The sequence below is a fragment of the Cricetulus griseus genome, chromosome 2, assembly GCF_003668045.3.
Source record: "Cricetulus griseus strain 17A/GY chromosome 2, alternate assembly CriGri-PICRH-1.0, whole genome shotgun sequence".
Classification (NCBI taxonomy): domain Eukaryota; kingdom Metazoa; phylum Chordata; class Mammalia; order Rodentia; family Cricetidae; genus Cricetulus; species Cricetulus griseus.
The window spans coordinates 381,150,231-381,166,439 of NC_048595.1; the positions used below are offsets into that span (position 1 = coordinate 381,150,231).

A 16,209-nucleotide genomic window follows, 5' to 3' on the forward strand; every position below is an offset into this window, starting at 1 on the left:
ATGGTCTCTGCATCAGCTCCTGCCTCCAGGTTCCTGCTTTGCTTGAGATCCTGTCTTGGCTGCTTTAGATGATGGACTATGATTGGAATATATAAGCAAAATAAGCCCTTTTCTCTCAAGTTACTTTTGGTCTTGGTGTTTCATCACAGCAATAGCAGCTCTAACTAAGACAACATTCTAACAGCCAGACCTTAGAATGTGACTGTGTTTAGAGACACATTTTAAAAAGAAGTCATTAATTTGAAATGAGGTTATGAAGCTTGGCTCTACTCCAGTACTATACTGGAGTAGTTCTTATGAGCAGAAACTAGCCAGGGGAGATGCTGAATACCTACCAGTCCAAGTACTTGAGATGCTCAGGCAGGGAGACTGAATTCAAGGCCAGTCTTGGCTACACAGAGAGACCACATCTTTTTTTTTTTTTTTTTTTTTTAAGATTATTTATTATGTATACAGTGTTCACTCTGCATGTGTCCCTGAAGGCCAGAAGAGGGCACCAGATCTCATTACAGATGGTTGTGAGCCACCATGTGTTTGCTGGGAATTGAACTCAGGACCTTTGGAAGAGCAGCCAGTGCTCTTAACCTCTGAGCCATCTCTCCAGCCCCTAGATACCACATCTTACTAAAAAAAAAAAAAAAAAAAATGTATCTTAGCTGCACACAGAGGGACATCCATGTGGGGACTCTGAGAAGAAAACAACCAACACCTTGTCTCAGACCTCTGGTCCAAGGGCTGGGAGAATGAGCCTCTGTAAACCACCACTCGGCTCTTCCTTAGCCAGTGCTGACTGATGGGTTTCCTTCCCTTTTTTGTTGCCTTCTCTTCTGCCATTCCAGGTGACATGGCTGGTGGCAGGAGAAAGGAGGGCATGCTGGGTTCTCTTTGTCCCTTCCTCCTTCCCTGTTTCCTTCCCCAGTGTCTGCCCTGTCCTTGGTTGCTGCACACCTGTGGGCCTGGCTTGCTGTGTGTTTTCATGTTGCTCACACACATGCAACTGTGGATGTCCCTGTGGGACCAGTGACGCAGGTGACAGGTAGTGAGAATCCATGGAAGCAGGCGCTCTTATCCCCAGAGGCAGTGAGTAACTGCCAATTTGTTTTCTCCATCACATTCACCTCTGCCCAGCCTGTCATGTGTCTGTCCATGGTCTTTCTTGGTTGTCACATTCACTGCCTGTCCCTCCACTGAGGGCCTCTCTTGCCCACACATCTCCAGCAGGCGTGCCCAGTGTGTTAAGTGAACATGTGATTGAAGGGCTGTATCATGTGAGCAGATGTGTGTGCCATCTCATCCCACAGACTGCAGAAGAACTGACCATTTTAACTGCCTGAGCTGGAAGTCCGGGGCAAGAACACTGAAGTCCTGGGCCCAGATAAAATGTGTGCAGCAGAACTTTGTGGGACCTTAGTGGGGTTCATGATCTCAGTGACAATGTGGCGGATGGCAGCCTTGTATCCTGGGCTAAGGACATGGTAATCACATTCTAGGAAATTGCCTCCAGTCACCCTGGGTCTGGGCCTTTGCTAGTTGGCAGAGGAGCCCTGTCAGGAAATATCACATCTTGGAAGTAACGACTGGGAGGGAACAGGGCTCCCTGCCTTCAGCAGGAGCCCCAGAGCGCTGGCTGCTGTATCTGGCTACCTGCTCTCACCTGCTGCCTCCCTCATTCCCAAAGGAAATTGAAGGCGGCTGGGTCTCTGTCTAGGTAATTGAATCCTGAGCAAATGTGACAATTCTCGCCCAGACTCCTCCAGAGTGCTTCCTCCCTGCTCTTAGAAACGACAGAGTCACAAACTTGGCAAATCTCCAATCAAACTCCTTGTGGGGTGAAAATGTTTAGAGATGGGAGAAGGAGCCTGGGGATGCAGGGAAGCATTGTTGAAATTTTTTTCCTTGTGTTTATCAAAATTCGCAGTCTGGGACCCTATGGGGACACCTCCCCTTCCCACGCTCTCTTCAACCACCCTCTGTAGCTGACCCGGGAACTTACTTCCTCACCCCTTCCTGTACCTTTTGCTTCTATTTTTAAATTATTATCATTCGTGTATGATGTGTGTGTGGGGGGAGGGGCGAGTAATGTGTGTGCACCTAAAGGTCAGATGACAACTTTTTTTCTTTTTCCAGACAAGATTTCACTGTGTAACCCTGACAGGCTTAGAGTTTGCTATGTTGTTCAGGCTGATCTTGAGCTCATAGAAATCTACCTGCCTCTGCTTCCTGAGTGTTAAGGTGAAAGGCATAAGCCACCATATCCAGCTAGCTTTTGTTTTTAATATAAAATTTTAAGTGTTTTTTTTTCTTTTTAGAGTTTCATACATGAGTACTGTATTTATATCATTGCCATCTTTCCAGCTCTTCCCATGTGCCCCTACTCCCTCTCTAGTTTGTGACCTCTTTTTTAATTATTAATTTTATGTGTGTGTATTTACAACTTAATGAGTGCATTTAATGCTGTTCATATGTGTGTGCCCTTAGGGCTGATCACTTGGTATTGAATAATCAATGGAGGGGCTCCTTGTCCCTGGTTTTTCTCCTCCCAGCAGCCATCAGTTAGTTGCCTCTGGTTCTTCATGTAGGGGTGCAGCTTTGTGGCATTTCTCACATCCATTGTTGGCATGTCAACTGGTATTGTCATTGTCAGGTCTTGTTCAGGCAGCCATGCTGTTGAGGTTTCACGGGTGCAGCTTCCTAGGCACACCTAGAATGTAGTAGCTGACGGCAGGCCAGAGGACAACTTGTGAGCAGCTCTGTCCTTTCCCTGTGCCTTCTGGTGCCTGACCGCCACCACAACCACACTTGGCCCCCAGCTGCATCATGAAGGGTTATTTTCCATTTCATGTGCATAAGCTGTTCCGAGTTCCTGATTCACTCTCTACTGCCCCTTCACTTGCTATAGCGTCATTTTCTCGCAGTAGAAATGACTTCCCAAGCTAAGAGCTTCCTGACTCAGCACTGCACCACTGGCCCCGGGGGATTTGGGCTAAGATGCCAGACCCCCTAGTGCCCCTGCTCCAGCCAGGGCATGGGTGGCTCCAGCTCATCCTGCTCTGACACTCTGCCTCATGACCTTGTCCTTGTCTCTGCAGAAAAGCTGGGACACTGCAAGCTGAATGTGGCTGAGGTGACACAGTCTGAGACCGGGCAAAAGCAGAAGTTGCAGACAGTCCTCGAAGCCGTGCAAGACCTGCTTCGGCCCCACGGCTGGCCACTGCGCTGGAATGTGGACTGTGAGTGGCCTCCGTGTTGGAGTGTTGGAAGGAAGTGTCCTTTTATCTTTCCATGTTCTCATTGATCATCCCATTATGGCTTTGTGGTTAAAAAAACAATGCACCCTCTTGACCTGTTCTGCCAGAGGCCGGGTGGCAGAGGAGAGGTCTGGGGAAGCTAGGGTGGAGAACACACAGCTAAGGGCACAATCACACACCAGTGCTCTGCCTCCCCACCTCCACACACACACACACACACACACACACACACACACACACACACACACACACACACACTCCCCTCTGTGCTTCAGCACTAAGGTTCTTATCTGTTCATATGTTTTTCTATTTTGTGTGGGTCTGAGTGCGTGTATATGGAGGCCAGAGGTCAGACTCAGGCAACATTCCTCAGGAACCATGTCCCTTGTTCGTTTTGAGGTAGGGTCTCTCACTGAGACCTGCACCTCACCAGTGAGGCGGGGCTGGCTGGCCAGTGAGCTCAGGCTCATTCTGTCCTCAACTACATTGTGCTGGGATTACTAGCTACCATAGTTGGCTTTTTTAAAACTCCAACTTGAGTCCTCATGCTTGTGTGGCAAACATTTTATGGACTGAGAAATCTCCTTAGACCTTGTATTGTTTTTGAGTCTCATGCAGCCCAGGCTGGCCTTGGACTCAATATGTAACCAAGGCTGGCCTTTAATTCCTGGTTCTCCTATCTCTACCTTCCCAATGCTGGGATTATATGCCTGGTCCAAGGAGTTTTTGTTTGGCTTGACATCAAGCACCCAGTGTAGTGGCACAAAGTGAGTCCATATGGGGGTGGCCTACTGAGGCCGGTGCCAAGGAGCCCATGCTAGCTCAGGAATGTTATTTGTCACCTGGCTTGAGGGGTTTGTGGCATCATAGTTTATAGCCCAGAAGGAGCAGAAGCAGATGAGCTGACTGAAAAAGCTGATGGCTTCTGTCCTGTCCATGTCCCCACCTCCTCTGGCTCTTTGCAAGGCAGGTGTGATGGGGTATAGTGCCAGAGCTTACCCTTCATGGCCAGGGCTCTGTGACCTGCACAGAGAGCCCAGATCTTGGCTGTGGAAATGGGGCTGGCTCTGCCCCTGGTTTCTTAGCATGACTTTGGGGAGACCCATCCTTCTAACCCAGGTGCCGGAGCTGTGGGTAGGAGGTGACTTACCAGCTGCAAATCCTGGCCTGAAACATTCTATTCGGTGAGAGTCAGGGCAGGCATTCAGGACCGACTGGACCTAGAGCAGCCCCTACTAACCCTGCCACTCACCTCCATGGGGACAGCTGATTGTATAGCAGCAGAAGTTTGCCCAAAGCCAATGATAATGACATGTGTTATTGTGGTGGGTATGTGGCTATGATCTGTCCTTTTCCATGCAACCTGCAATTCTCTGCTTTTAAAAGCAGGATGCCTTTTAACGTGGCTGCCAGGACCAGGCACAGTGACACACACCTTTAATCCTAGCATTCAGGAAGCTGAGTCAGGTGGATCATTGTGTGTTTGAGGCCAGTTGTTCTAGGGCAGCCAGGATTATATAGTGAGACCCTGACCAGAAAAAAAAAAAAAAAGACACAAAACAAAACAAAACAAAACATGGTTGTCAAGCTGCCCCCCTCCCCCAGGCCAACAAGAAAGAATAGAAAGAAGCCAGGCATAAGCAGGCAGACATCCCCTGGGGCCTTGTCAGCCCTCTCTTTGGAGGCTCTTTTGTCCCCCAGAGGTCTCCTTGAGACAAAAACTTGAGATGGTTCCCTGCTCTCTACCCATCTGACTTGAGGCCTCTCTTTCTTCCCTTTCCACCCAAAGCTATCCATGGGAAGAACCTGGTGGCCATTCTTCACCTCCTCGTCTCTCTGGCTATGCACTTCAGGGCCCCCATCCACCTTCCTGAGCATGTCACTGTGCAGGTGGTGGTTGTTCGGGTGAGTACACTGGGCTGTCTCTTTGCCCGGCTCTTTGTTGGCGAGGCAAGCTGACTTTTTCTTCTTGTAGTTTTCCAGCTTTTTCCCCCCATCCCAAGAGGCTACCTTGTATTTTTCCCTCTTGATAAAATGCATATCTTACCCTGGCTCTTTGAGAAATGATTGGAGTAGGAACAATGGCGTTGATTTGAAGAGTGGCACACGGGTGTTGAGGTTTAATTTCCCAGATTTCTGAAAAGAAGGTTCATTTCTCTCCAAAGCCACCGAGTCGGAATTCAATCCCCTTGAATGTGCTTATTACTCACTGGAGGAGGCTGCGACCGGCAGAATGAAATAGACACCCAAATTAAAGGCTCTCCACATTTGCTCCATATTATAAGCCATCATTCCCCATTATCTCTTTTTTTAGGTTCATTTCTCTTGATTTACTTAGAGAAGGGAGCCAGGACCTAGGGCCCTGGTAATGGGGCCAGGCGTGCATTTGCCGTGCGCACTCTCTTGTGCTTTAGCTTTCACGAATACAGATGCTGGCCCAACTTGGTTCCTGTGCATGATTTCACCATGTATTACATTTAAATATGTATTAAGCACCTACCAGTGCTAGGCATTTGCCTGAACTTGTGGGGACCCCGAGTGAGGAAAACCCATTTGGCCTGGAAGAGCCGTCATGTCTGCCAGAGGGCTGAGGTCACAGTTGGGACCTCTATGACACTGGTGTTTATGTTACTGGAGACACCTAGCTTTGCTCTGTTCTCTGAATTTTTAACTTATCTGTTCTGTGGTCTGTGGTCCATGATGGCCTGGCTGAGCCTATGTTTCTGAAGTCATCCTGACCTCTCTTCTACCCTGGAAGCTTAGCTGTATCCTGCTGGGAAGGCCCTTTCTGACATTAAGTGAAGGTCACCTGCCATTTCTCCCTTCCTTCCCAATCAGGATGTTTGTGGTCAGCGAGAGTGACGCAGACCCAGGGGGACCATTCCTGTGGCCCTAGTCTTGGCTGCTGGCTCATAGGCAGCAGGCTGGGAAAGGCTTCCCAAGGACACATGGGAAAATGGTTCCTAAACCTACCTACGTCAGTCCGGGGCCCCAAGAGTGCTGAGCAGGCTCACTGTCCGGGTATTGCCTTTCAGTTTTACACATTGGTCCAAGACAAGCTTGGGTTTTTGGAAAGTCTGACTGCCCCCAGCAAGCCCCGTCCATCATGCTGTGCCTTGACCAGGGTTCCTGGGCTGTCTGTGCAGAGCACAAAGTAGAAGAGACCGGGTCAGGATGTTCAGCTGGGTGGCAGCTTCTCAGAAATAGCACCCCTCCCCCCAGGCCCTGCTCAGAGTTCTTTCTGTCTCTCCTGAGGTCCAATGGGCTGTCCGTATGCTTGCTCAGGTAACCCACGATCTTATTTGAGATGGGACAAAGTGAGGCATGTGGCATTTCATGGCTGGAAGGCATGAAGGACAAGCCTTGCTTACCCCCAGCGGTGGAAGCTTGGGGCAGGCCTCTTGATTTCTCAGGGCTCCCATAATTTCTCTACAAACTCTGGGTGATGTTGGTACTATTCGATTAACCAGCTCTGAGTCTACCAATGACTTCCCCAATGCCTAGCAACTAACAGGCACCTCATTCATGCTTAACATGCAAATAAGTGAACCAAATACCTAGGAGTCTTTTTTGGTGGGCTTTTGAGTGTCAGTTGGCATGAGGCCGGGGCTGAGCCAAGCTGAAGTTACCAGCTGTTGTTACTTTTTAATAAGAACGAGTCTGCAAGATCCCTGAGGGCCAGTACAGGGAAGAGTGCAAGGGGATCCTGGTTACAACAGATTACTGTCCCTCAGGAGCTTCAAGCAGGGACCTGTGGTTCTGGTTACTTTGGCTGGCCTGTGGGAACTCCCGGTATATATGGGCTGCCATCCACCATCCCCTCTGTTCTCCTGGCCCTTCCATGTCTCTGCTAGGGTTGCTGGGGTGAAGCACCACTAGTGGGGGGCTTCAAGTGGCAGGTGGATTTCTTCTCCCAGGACTGCTGGCTTCAGGGACGCGGTCATCCTCTTTGCCCTGTTCTGCTCCCACTGGCTGTCTTTAGTGTCCCAGGTTCATGGCTGTGGTCCTCTGTTTCTGCCACTCACTCCAGCTCCAGAGTGCATCACTCATCACTACTCATCATCTTGTGGCCTCTCTTCACTGTATTGGAAGCCACCAAGGAAAAGCAAGATCCGAGGTCCTGGGTAGATGTGTTGGGGCCTTCTGTATGGCCAATTGCCCACAAGTGTTTTCTCTGGTGTCTCCCCAGCAAGACTCATGAACTTCCTAACTATCCATGTCCCCTGCCCCAGCTACAGAATATGAGCCTTATTTGGTATGTCTTGCCTGGGATGTTTCTCTTGAACTTTGCTTAGTGACCATTTCCCAGGGCACCATGGAGAACAATTTGGGGACAGTCACAGACACACAAGGCTCTTCCTTGTGGTCACCTAGAGTATACTTGACCAGGTATGAAGTGTGTACTGGGTATGTGGCCTTTTCTAGGCTGGCATCCTGCCCGGGGTCACCATGAGCTCAGCATGTGTCCTCTATTTTACTCCTGCCCCATGGTCTGTGTATTGATTTGCTTACTTTGGGATTTTCAGAAGCGGGAAGGCCTGCTGCACTCTAGCCATATCTCAGAGGAACTGACCACCACCACAGAGTAAGTGATGGCGGCTGCCCAACTGGCCCCCAGGGACCCATGCCTCATGCAAGCCAGGCCCCAGACTCTGGCTTCAGCCAGGGATAGTGGCCTGAGTGAGCCTGTATTCCTCCATATTCTTTAGTCTTAGTGTGTGCCTTTCTGTGTGGGTACCTGCCTGCTTCCTTTCTCCACACACTTTCTTCTGCGATTTCCATGCCAGAGTCTCTACCCTCAGAGGCTTTCTAATTCCTTATTTTAGAATGGTAGGGTAGTTCAGTCAGCAAAGTGCTTGCTGTGTGAGTGGGAGGAACTGACCCTCAGCACCTACATAAAAAAACATTCAGGTATGGGGTGCATGTCTGTAACTCCATTATGGAGTGGTAGAGACAGGAGAATTTTTGGAGCCTGTTGTTACAATAAATCTTTCCGCCAAAAGCCACCTGAGCTCTACCGCCACGTTTGAGCTTTACGCCAGTCACCCGCTTGAGTTAGGCCCAAATGAATGCACAGAAACTTGTATTAGGTACAATGCTGTTTGGCCAATGACTAGGATTCTCATCTGTTAGCTCAGTCTTAATTATCATAAATCTATATATTTTATAAGACTTATTTTATCGGACACACACAGTACATTCCCCATCAGCCTGTTGGTCATCTGTTTAGCCAATTTGGTGAGCTCCAGGTTCAGTAAGAGACCCTGCCTCAAAAAACAAGATGGTGAGTCAGTCTTCTGACATACGTACATACATACATACATACATGCACATATATACATACGTATGCGCGTGCGCGCGCACACAAGCACACACACACATACACACACACTTAAAATTTAAGCAGGGCAGTGGTGGCATACACTTTGAATCCCAACACTCAGGAGGCAGAGTCAGGTGGATGTCTGAGTTAGAGGCTAGCCTGGTCTACAGAGCGAGTTTCAGGACAGCCAAGGCTACAGATGGAAACCCTGTCTTGAAGCTCCCCACCCCCAATACACACACAAATTTAAAATAATGTTAGGATGCTAGGTGTGTTAGCTCAGGATGGCCATGGAGACTGTTGTGTCCTTCCTCTTCACTTGTCAATCACTGGTTGTTCCTTTAGAGGGAGGAACCAAGCGACCAGTCAAAAATGCCCTATGGTAGATACTGTTGAGTCCTCTGGTCTCTTTGAGAAAGCCAGAATTTTCAAAAGCCTGGAAGAACTATACTCTAATAACAAACCAGATAGTGTACCGTGTGTGGTCCCACAATGCCCCACGAACTAGGAACTCACCACTTTTGCTCCTCCTGATAAACCTGTTTCAATGTTTAAAACGTCCATGGTGTCAGCTAGCTCACCAGCTCCATTCACAGGGGTGCCAAGGCTGCGTGTCTATAGCCTTTCAGAAGCTCACCGGCACAAAGTCCACTCAGGCATGAAGAGTGGGCTGCCAGAGAAGCTGAAGTTATGGCGGTGTGCCCTCGGGGAAGGGCACAGAGCTGAGGTGGGGGAGTCAGGTGGGAGTGTGTTGTGCCAGCACCATGGATCTGTGACTGCAGAAGGGTGAGCTCAAGGAATGCACGGCGGGGTGGGGGCTTGGTGGCCTGACTCGAGACACCACCCCTTAGTCATTTCATTTTCCTCACAGGCCTGAATTCAGCCATGGGAATGGGCTCAGCCAGGCAGGTCTGCTAATCTCTCTGTGGCAGGTCCTGTGGTATCTGTATCTGAGGGCTTCCGAGGTCCGGATGGACCCAGGCAGCCTCTCATACTGCCTTTCCTCATGGGCTGAGCTTCCTCTCCAGTTCCCTTCATATTCTGAGAGGCTGAGTACCCTCATTCTGGCCCCATCCTGGATTCCTGCACTGTGCTTTTTTTTTTTTTTTTCATGTGGGTCAGAGTAAGTCTGGGTCATCCTGAGCTAGGATTTGGGAAAACAGACTCCGCCTAGTAACCTTGAGTGGTCAGGGGCCTGTGGAAGTAGCTGAAACCATCTATGCAGTCTGCTCAGGGTGAGGGGGAACCAGAGAAGGCAGCAAGAGGTGCTCCACAGTCATGGGGCAAAACCTGAAAGCAGAGAGAGGTTTGGCCATACCCTCCTGACAGCCTACTAGCTGTGTCCAGCACTGTGGGAATCTGCTGTGTGCCCATCAAAGCTGGTCATGGGAGGAACAGGGTGGGTGGTGGACATGGTTCCTCTATCCCAGGGCTGGGGAGGTAGTCAGGTTGACAAGTGTAGTATTAAGATCAGACACGGGGTGGGGACTTGGGGAGTTCAGTGGCCACGGTGGCGTTTTCAGGGGCAGGAGAACCCTGGAGTCAGGGAGGGGATACTTTGTCAAGCCATTTCTGCAGGATGTCAGACTCTTCTAGTCCCTTGTCTGCCCATCGGCCTCCTGCCTGGCCTCCCAAGCTGGGGTTTACTTTCTCCTGTCCACCCTACCCCCATCTTGGTGGCCACAGGGGCTCTGATGGGAGTACTATAGAGCATCAGGTGCTCTTCAAAACTGCAGAGAGGCTTTGGGCCATTGTGATCTCTGCTGTGCACCTGTGGCTATACCCTGCCTTCTCTTCTTGGCTGAATGTACCTATGGAGATGTACAGGCCCAAGGCTAGTTTTGTTTTTGTTTGTTTTGTTTTGAGAAAGAGTCTTACTATGTAGTTCAGGCTGGTTTTAAACTCACAGAAATCTGCCTGCCTCTGCCTCTGGAGTTCTGGGACCAAAGGTGTGCACACTACTACACCAGGAAGCCCTTCCAGCTTGCCAGCCAAATGGGAGTGAATGGCCTTGCTATTCCTGTAGCGTTTTGTAATCTTTCCTGATACCAGCTCTGAGCTGTGGAAGAGAAACTCTGGCCAAGGCCAGGCTCATGTGTTTGGTTCTGTGTATAGTGGGAAATTACCAATACGGAGTCAGGTAGAAATATAAGGGTATTTAATAGGGAAAAGCCTTACTTACAGAGCGAACCAGCCAGCCGGTGGTAGTCTGTACAGCAAGAAGCAAAAAGAGAAACCAAAACCGAAACGCAGTCCCCCTACTCACTCTGACCACGCCCTCACAAGCCTGCTCAGGTACTCCTGTAGCCAGCCCCTAAGAAGGCATGGCTACAGCTTCCCCTACATCTGTGTCTTTATGTTCTGCGCATAGTAGGCCTTTCCAGAAAGTACTTAATAAGATGGAACCCAAGCACTTGCTCTAGAGGTTGGTGCCTAGGGACTGTATCAATCTCTTACCTGCAGGAAGGGAACAGCTGAGCTTCACAGGAAGCTCACCCTCATCCTCTGGAAGTTGGCTCAAGGACCATGACTCATAGGTCTTTGAGGTGGCTGGGTTAGCTGCATCCAAACTATCTTAGTTTACTTTCCATAGTTGTAATAAACACCATGACCAAAAGCAACTGAAGGGTAAATAGTTTATTCCCGCCTACAGTTGTAGTTTATCACTGAAAGAAGTCAGGGTGGGAACTCAAGGAAGGAACCTGGAGGTAGACCCTGAAGCTGAGGCCATGGAAAAGCACTGATCACTGACTTGCTCAACCTGCTTTCTCATATAGTCCAGGCCACAGTCATGAACAACTCAAAGCAAAACCAAAGTCTGGTGTCTGATGTCTGGGACTCACTATCTTCTGGGCTCCAAGAAGCCTGTGCAGCCTTACCTTTCTGGCTCTCTCTGCTGCAGTGCACATGGCTTGTCTCCTAGACTCCCCACACTGCAACACACATGGCTTGTCTCCTAGGCTCACCCTGACCCCATGCCACACTTGCTGATGTCCTTACTCATCCCGTAGTACTGACATCTCTAAAATGCTGTGCTCTCCACCCATGGCCTCCTGGCCTATCTTCAGGGACTCTGACCCTACCACATGCTGCCAAGTCTCAGCCTTTTTCTCCACAACCCCTTCAATCCTGGGGCTTCTACTGCAATGGAGGTTGCCCTTTCATCAAGGGCTTCTTCTGGTCTCTCTTAGTGCCAGGCTTCAGCTTCTTTCCATGACCCTTTCATGCCTTCAGAACCAGCACCACCTTACCAAGTTCAGATGCCAGCCCCAGATGCAGCCATGGCCCGCTCTGTGTACTGTACAAGTACACAGCTTCTGTGTACTGACCCTAAGGAAACCCTTCCCAGATTTTAGCTCATTGATGCTGGTGTCTTGTTTATCATGGCTGATTCTTCAGTCCCAGCTGACCAGAACCATGGATTATTTCAAAATACCACATGAAATCCCCATAGAGGGAGCAGGAGACTGCTCTTTCAGAAGACCTGGGTTCAATTCCCAGCACCCACATGGCAGCTCACAACTGTCTGTAACTCCAGGATCCAACACCCTCACACAGACAGACGTATAGGCAAAACAGCAAAAAATAAAATTAAAAGAATGGCATAGAGTCTTTGAGGGACTTTCAAACTTCCCTCCAAACTTCCCAGCATGATTTTCCAAGTTCTCACAACAGCTCATTATTCTTTAAGCATTCAGATGGCTTTTCTAGCCCAGACTCCTTCCATACTGGCCCTCTATCTCCATGGTTCTCAACCTTCCTAATGCTGCAAACCTTTAATACAGTTCTTCATTTGTGGGGACCCCATACATAAAATTATTTTCATTGCTACTTCATAAAAGTAATTTTGCTACTGCTATGAGTCATAATGTAAGTGTCCGATATGCATAGTGTCTGCTATGTGACTATGAAAGGGTCTCTGGACCTCCCAAAGGGGACATGACTCACAGACTGAGAAACACTGCTCTATCTGATGGGCATGGCTGTGAGACCATTTGACTAGAATCAAATGGCAGAGCTAGAGATGCTCTCCTAGCTGTACTCCTGTGTCCCATGACCCATTATTTCTGGCTCCTCCAAATAGAATACCAGGGTGGTCACTGTGTCAGGAAACAGGGCAGTTTGCTGTCATTGGTGTCATCTGCACATGCCCCTCACTGGGGGCCTGGGGCTGAGTGCTGGGATCTGGTTGGCTCTACCTGTCCCCTTCCTAAGACTTGGTCCGAGTGACCGTCTGACTCTTTGTTCTTGTTCACAGGATGATGATGGGCCGATTTGGTAAGTACCCTGGTTTGGGATGGGACATGTTGGGACCTTTGGGCACACAGTGACCAACCCAGAAAGCTCTGGGCTTCTCATGGGCATCCTTATGAATTTGGGCAGGAGGGGTGAGGCTGGAGTGAGGGAGGAGTGCCAGCCTGGAGAGCATCTCTAGCTTACCCAGGAGTGAGAAAAGGAGGTGATTACCCATTCAGTTGGCCCTGTCCCCACGCAAGAGAGGACAGACAAAGGGACCAAAAAACCTGAGTGCATTTTAACTCTTGGAAGTAGAAGCCTGACTCAGACCTTAGATAGAGACAAGGATGTGGGAAGTTCAAAACAGAAAGCCCTTGGCCGCAATAGTGTTCTCCAGCCAGCAAGGAGGAGAGGAAGAAATGGAAGCCAGCTACAACTTCCCAGCTCTTTTCCAGATATGTGCCTGACACTGGGGAATCCTTGGGGGTCAGGTGCCTCCTTCAAAACCCCACAGAGCTCCTTTCTCTAACCTGGAGGTTGTAAAGGAAGAAAGGATGTGAATTGCCCCCATGGAGAGTGGACACAGCTCTGATGGCCTGGGAGGTCTTGAGCTAAGAGAAAGCCACAGCCATGTGGCCCCACAGCCTTTTCCAGTGGACAGGTGTTATGGTTGCTGGGAGAATGCACAGGCTTTTCAACATTTTGATAAAGCAACTCAGCTCTCCTATTTCCTTCCTAGTCTTTAATGTCACTGTTACTAGATACAAATAAAGGAAGATGGAAGGGAGTCTCTATTCAGTCTGTGAAGGAGAGGCAGGGTGAAGGCAGACATGGGTCCATGTCGGACCCCTGCCTGTATCCAGGTGCAGGCTAGTTTAGAGACATGTCTTCCTGTTGCAACATCCTCTACACGGAGGAGGCCCTGAACCCCTGGGGATTGCAGAGGCGGGAAGATGACAAGTGGGGGAACCTGAGAGTGTGTCTGAGTGTGGAGCTGTCACTTCTGTGTTTGGGTTGGCCCTGTTTCAGGTTCAGAGAATTTGAAAAGAGTTGGTTTGGTTGGGGGGAGGTGAGCCTGGACCCCAGTGTATCTTGGGAACCCTGGCAGCTGGGAAGAACACCTGATCAGGCGCACAGGGTGTGGTTCCCAAGGGGAGAGCCAGGTGCACAGGGACTCATCCACAGTGCCGGGGACATCCAAGGCCATAAGAGGCCTTGGAGGCTGTACTCACTTCACTTCTCACATGCTCTGGTGTAAGATGAAACAGGCTATTAGCTAGTGACAGGCAATTAGTTTCGCCCCCGCCTTGTGCTTCTGCTGACGCAAAGAGGTCTCCTAGTTACATGCCTGACAGCCTTAGTCTTAGCTTTGGTGAAGTGAGTCCCTGGGCTCCCAGGCATCCTCTTTCGGGGAGTGGCACATGGCTGTCCCAGGATTTCTGGTCCCATCTGGCTTCAGTGTCCTGCCAGGGTCTGGTCACACTACCACCATTGGTGCCACAGGGCCCCCACCCCACCAAGTTCGTTTCCATCAAGCCCTCAGTTTCTCTGCACATTGCTAGGGAGGGAGGCCCCAAAACACCCCTTGTCATATCTGTTTCCTGTCCTCAGTCCCTACAGTGGCCTCTAAGGACATCACATCCCCTGTGACCTCCTTGGTTTTTTCACCTCCTGAGTGTCCAGGCCCAGCCCTGGGGCTCCTCACTTCCTTTGCTCTCCAGCTGAGATGCCCTCCTGCTAAATTACCCCCATGGTTCCCTCCTGCATCAGCTTAACTATCATTCACTGGGGATCCCCGGCCACAAACCAGGGTACACTGGTCCTGCTTCCCTCAGGTTGTCTTATATATGTCTATGATCATCTGCCACACTTAGAGCCGGCCCTATTCCCAGGAGCCTCTGTGTTTGCATGTGTGCTCCCCTGCCCCAAGACAACAGTGCAATTCCTATGTTTGTAGTAATATCCAATGCCTCTTCCATTGCTCTGGGCTCTAGAAGTATCCCATAGGCAGCCACTCACCTACAGCCTGCATGATCTCAGCTGCCCTCCCTGAACTACTGTGTCTTTTATGAGGAGGGTCCAAGACAGCATTCTGACCCCACTTAGGCTTAGCCTTGCAAGAATGTTCCCTCAGCCTGCTTGGCCTTCAAGTGTTGTGTGCAGGGGGAGCAGCTCCTCTCTGGTCACTCTTCCATCATTCCAGCAAACAAAGGGGGGCCCAGCCCCTTCCCATCAGCATCTTGTCCTGGTTGAGGTGGGAGCAGGTTTTTCCTCTCCCTGGAAACAAGTCTCCTGGGAGCTGGGAGGTTAGAGCCTGGTCTCCATAGCAACGGCTTTGCCAGTTGCCTTTTCTGTAGCTGGTGGCCCTTCCTCCCCAGGTCCCCCACTCAGGAGCCCGTTCTGATGGAATGGGACAGGCAAGAACAGAAGCACCTTCCTCATCCCACGCTCAGTTTGCTGTGACTCAGTCTCCCCCCTTCAACTCTCCATTGGAACCTCTGTTAAAACTCTGACTTGGGGGTCACACCCCCATTTCCACCCCCTGGTCACCTTGCACCCAGAATGCCAAGCTGAGCTCCTGTCAGCCTCCCTCCCAGGGGGAAGTCAGCTCTGGGATTTCTCATGTTTCTCTTTGCACATTCTGTTCCCTCTGGAAGCATGCCCTTCCCCTTCGGATCTCTCCAGCAAGCCTGGTTCAGACCTCAAAGCCTTTTCCCCATCCCTCCGTTATTCTAATCTCTTGTCTATGGGTACACACTAGGGTGCTGCCAGAGACCAGCCTGACAGTGGGCCAAACCTCAGAAGCTGAGGGTTATGAGAAGGGGGCTGCGGGGGGATGGGGAAATAGGAGCCTCCAGCCCTGTCCTGGGCACAACCCCTAATCCCAGGTGGATGTGTGGCTCATGGTGGTCCCAGCCTTTGCTTTCTAGGGGAATCAAAAATGTGGATTGGGGAGAACTTTTAGTATAAAGGAGACTGAGTGAGGCTCCAGGCAGATCTGGGACCCTCTCGTCTGTGCCCTCCCCAACTAGTAACCTCCCCAACTCAGGAGGCAAATTGTGGAGGCCCAGACATGCCTGAGGGCCAGGCTTGTCCCTGTGACCCCATCCCAACTCCTGATGCTCACAGGGTTGTTCCTGCTTATAGAAGAAGAGACCCTTCCATTAGGGAAGTGGTCTGAAGTCTGTGGGCTTTCAAGTCACTCGGTGAAGATATGAATCCAGCTCTGCCCTAACCTCCCCCCCCCCCACCAACTCCTGTTTAGAGCCCCTGGCCCCTCCTGGCCACGGGGTCACATGATGTGTCCTCTAGGCCCAGGTGAGCAGCCAGCGTGGGAGGCACCCAGCAGCTGCCCACATAGCACTCTGCCAGCCCAGCGGTGGCCGGGCTAAATAAACCAGT

General features: G+C 50.4%; 1 protein-coding gene across 1 annotated transcript in view; it reads left to right on the plus strand.

The window, feature by feature from the left end:
- Parvb (parvin beta) overlaps window positions 1-16,209 on the plus strand; it is an 88,703-nt gene that overhangs the window by 57,060 nt on the left and 15,434 nt on the right. The window contains exons 5-8 of the mRNA XM_027396143.2: window positions 3,090-3,230; window positions 5,038-5,153; window positions 7,775-7,833; window positions 12,830-12,849. Coding sequence (XP_027251944.1) covers window positions 3,090-3,230; window positions 5,038-5,153; window positions 7,775-7,833; window positions 12,830-12,849 — 336 coding nt within the window. The remainder of the gene's footprint in view (window positions 1-3,089; window positions 3,231-5,037; window positions 5,154-7,774; window positions 7,834-12,829; window positions 12,850-16,209) is intronic.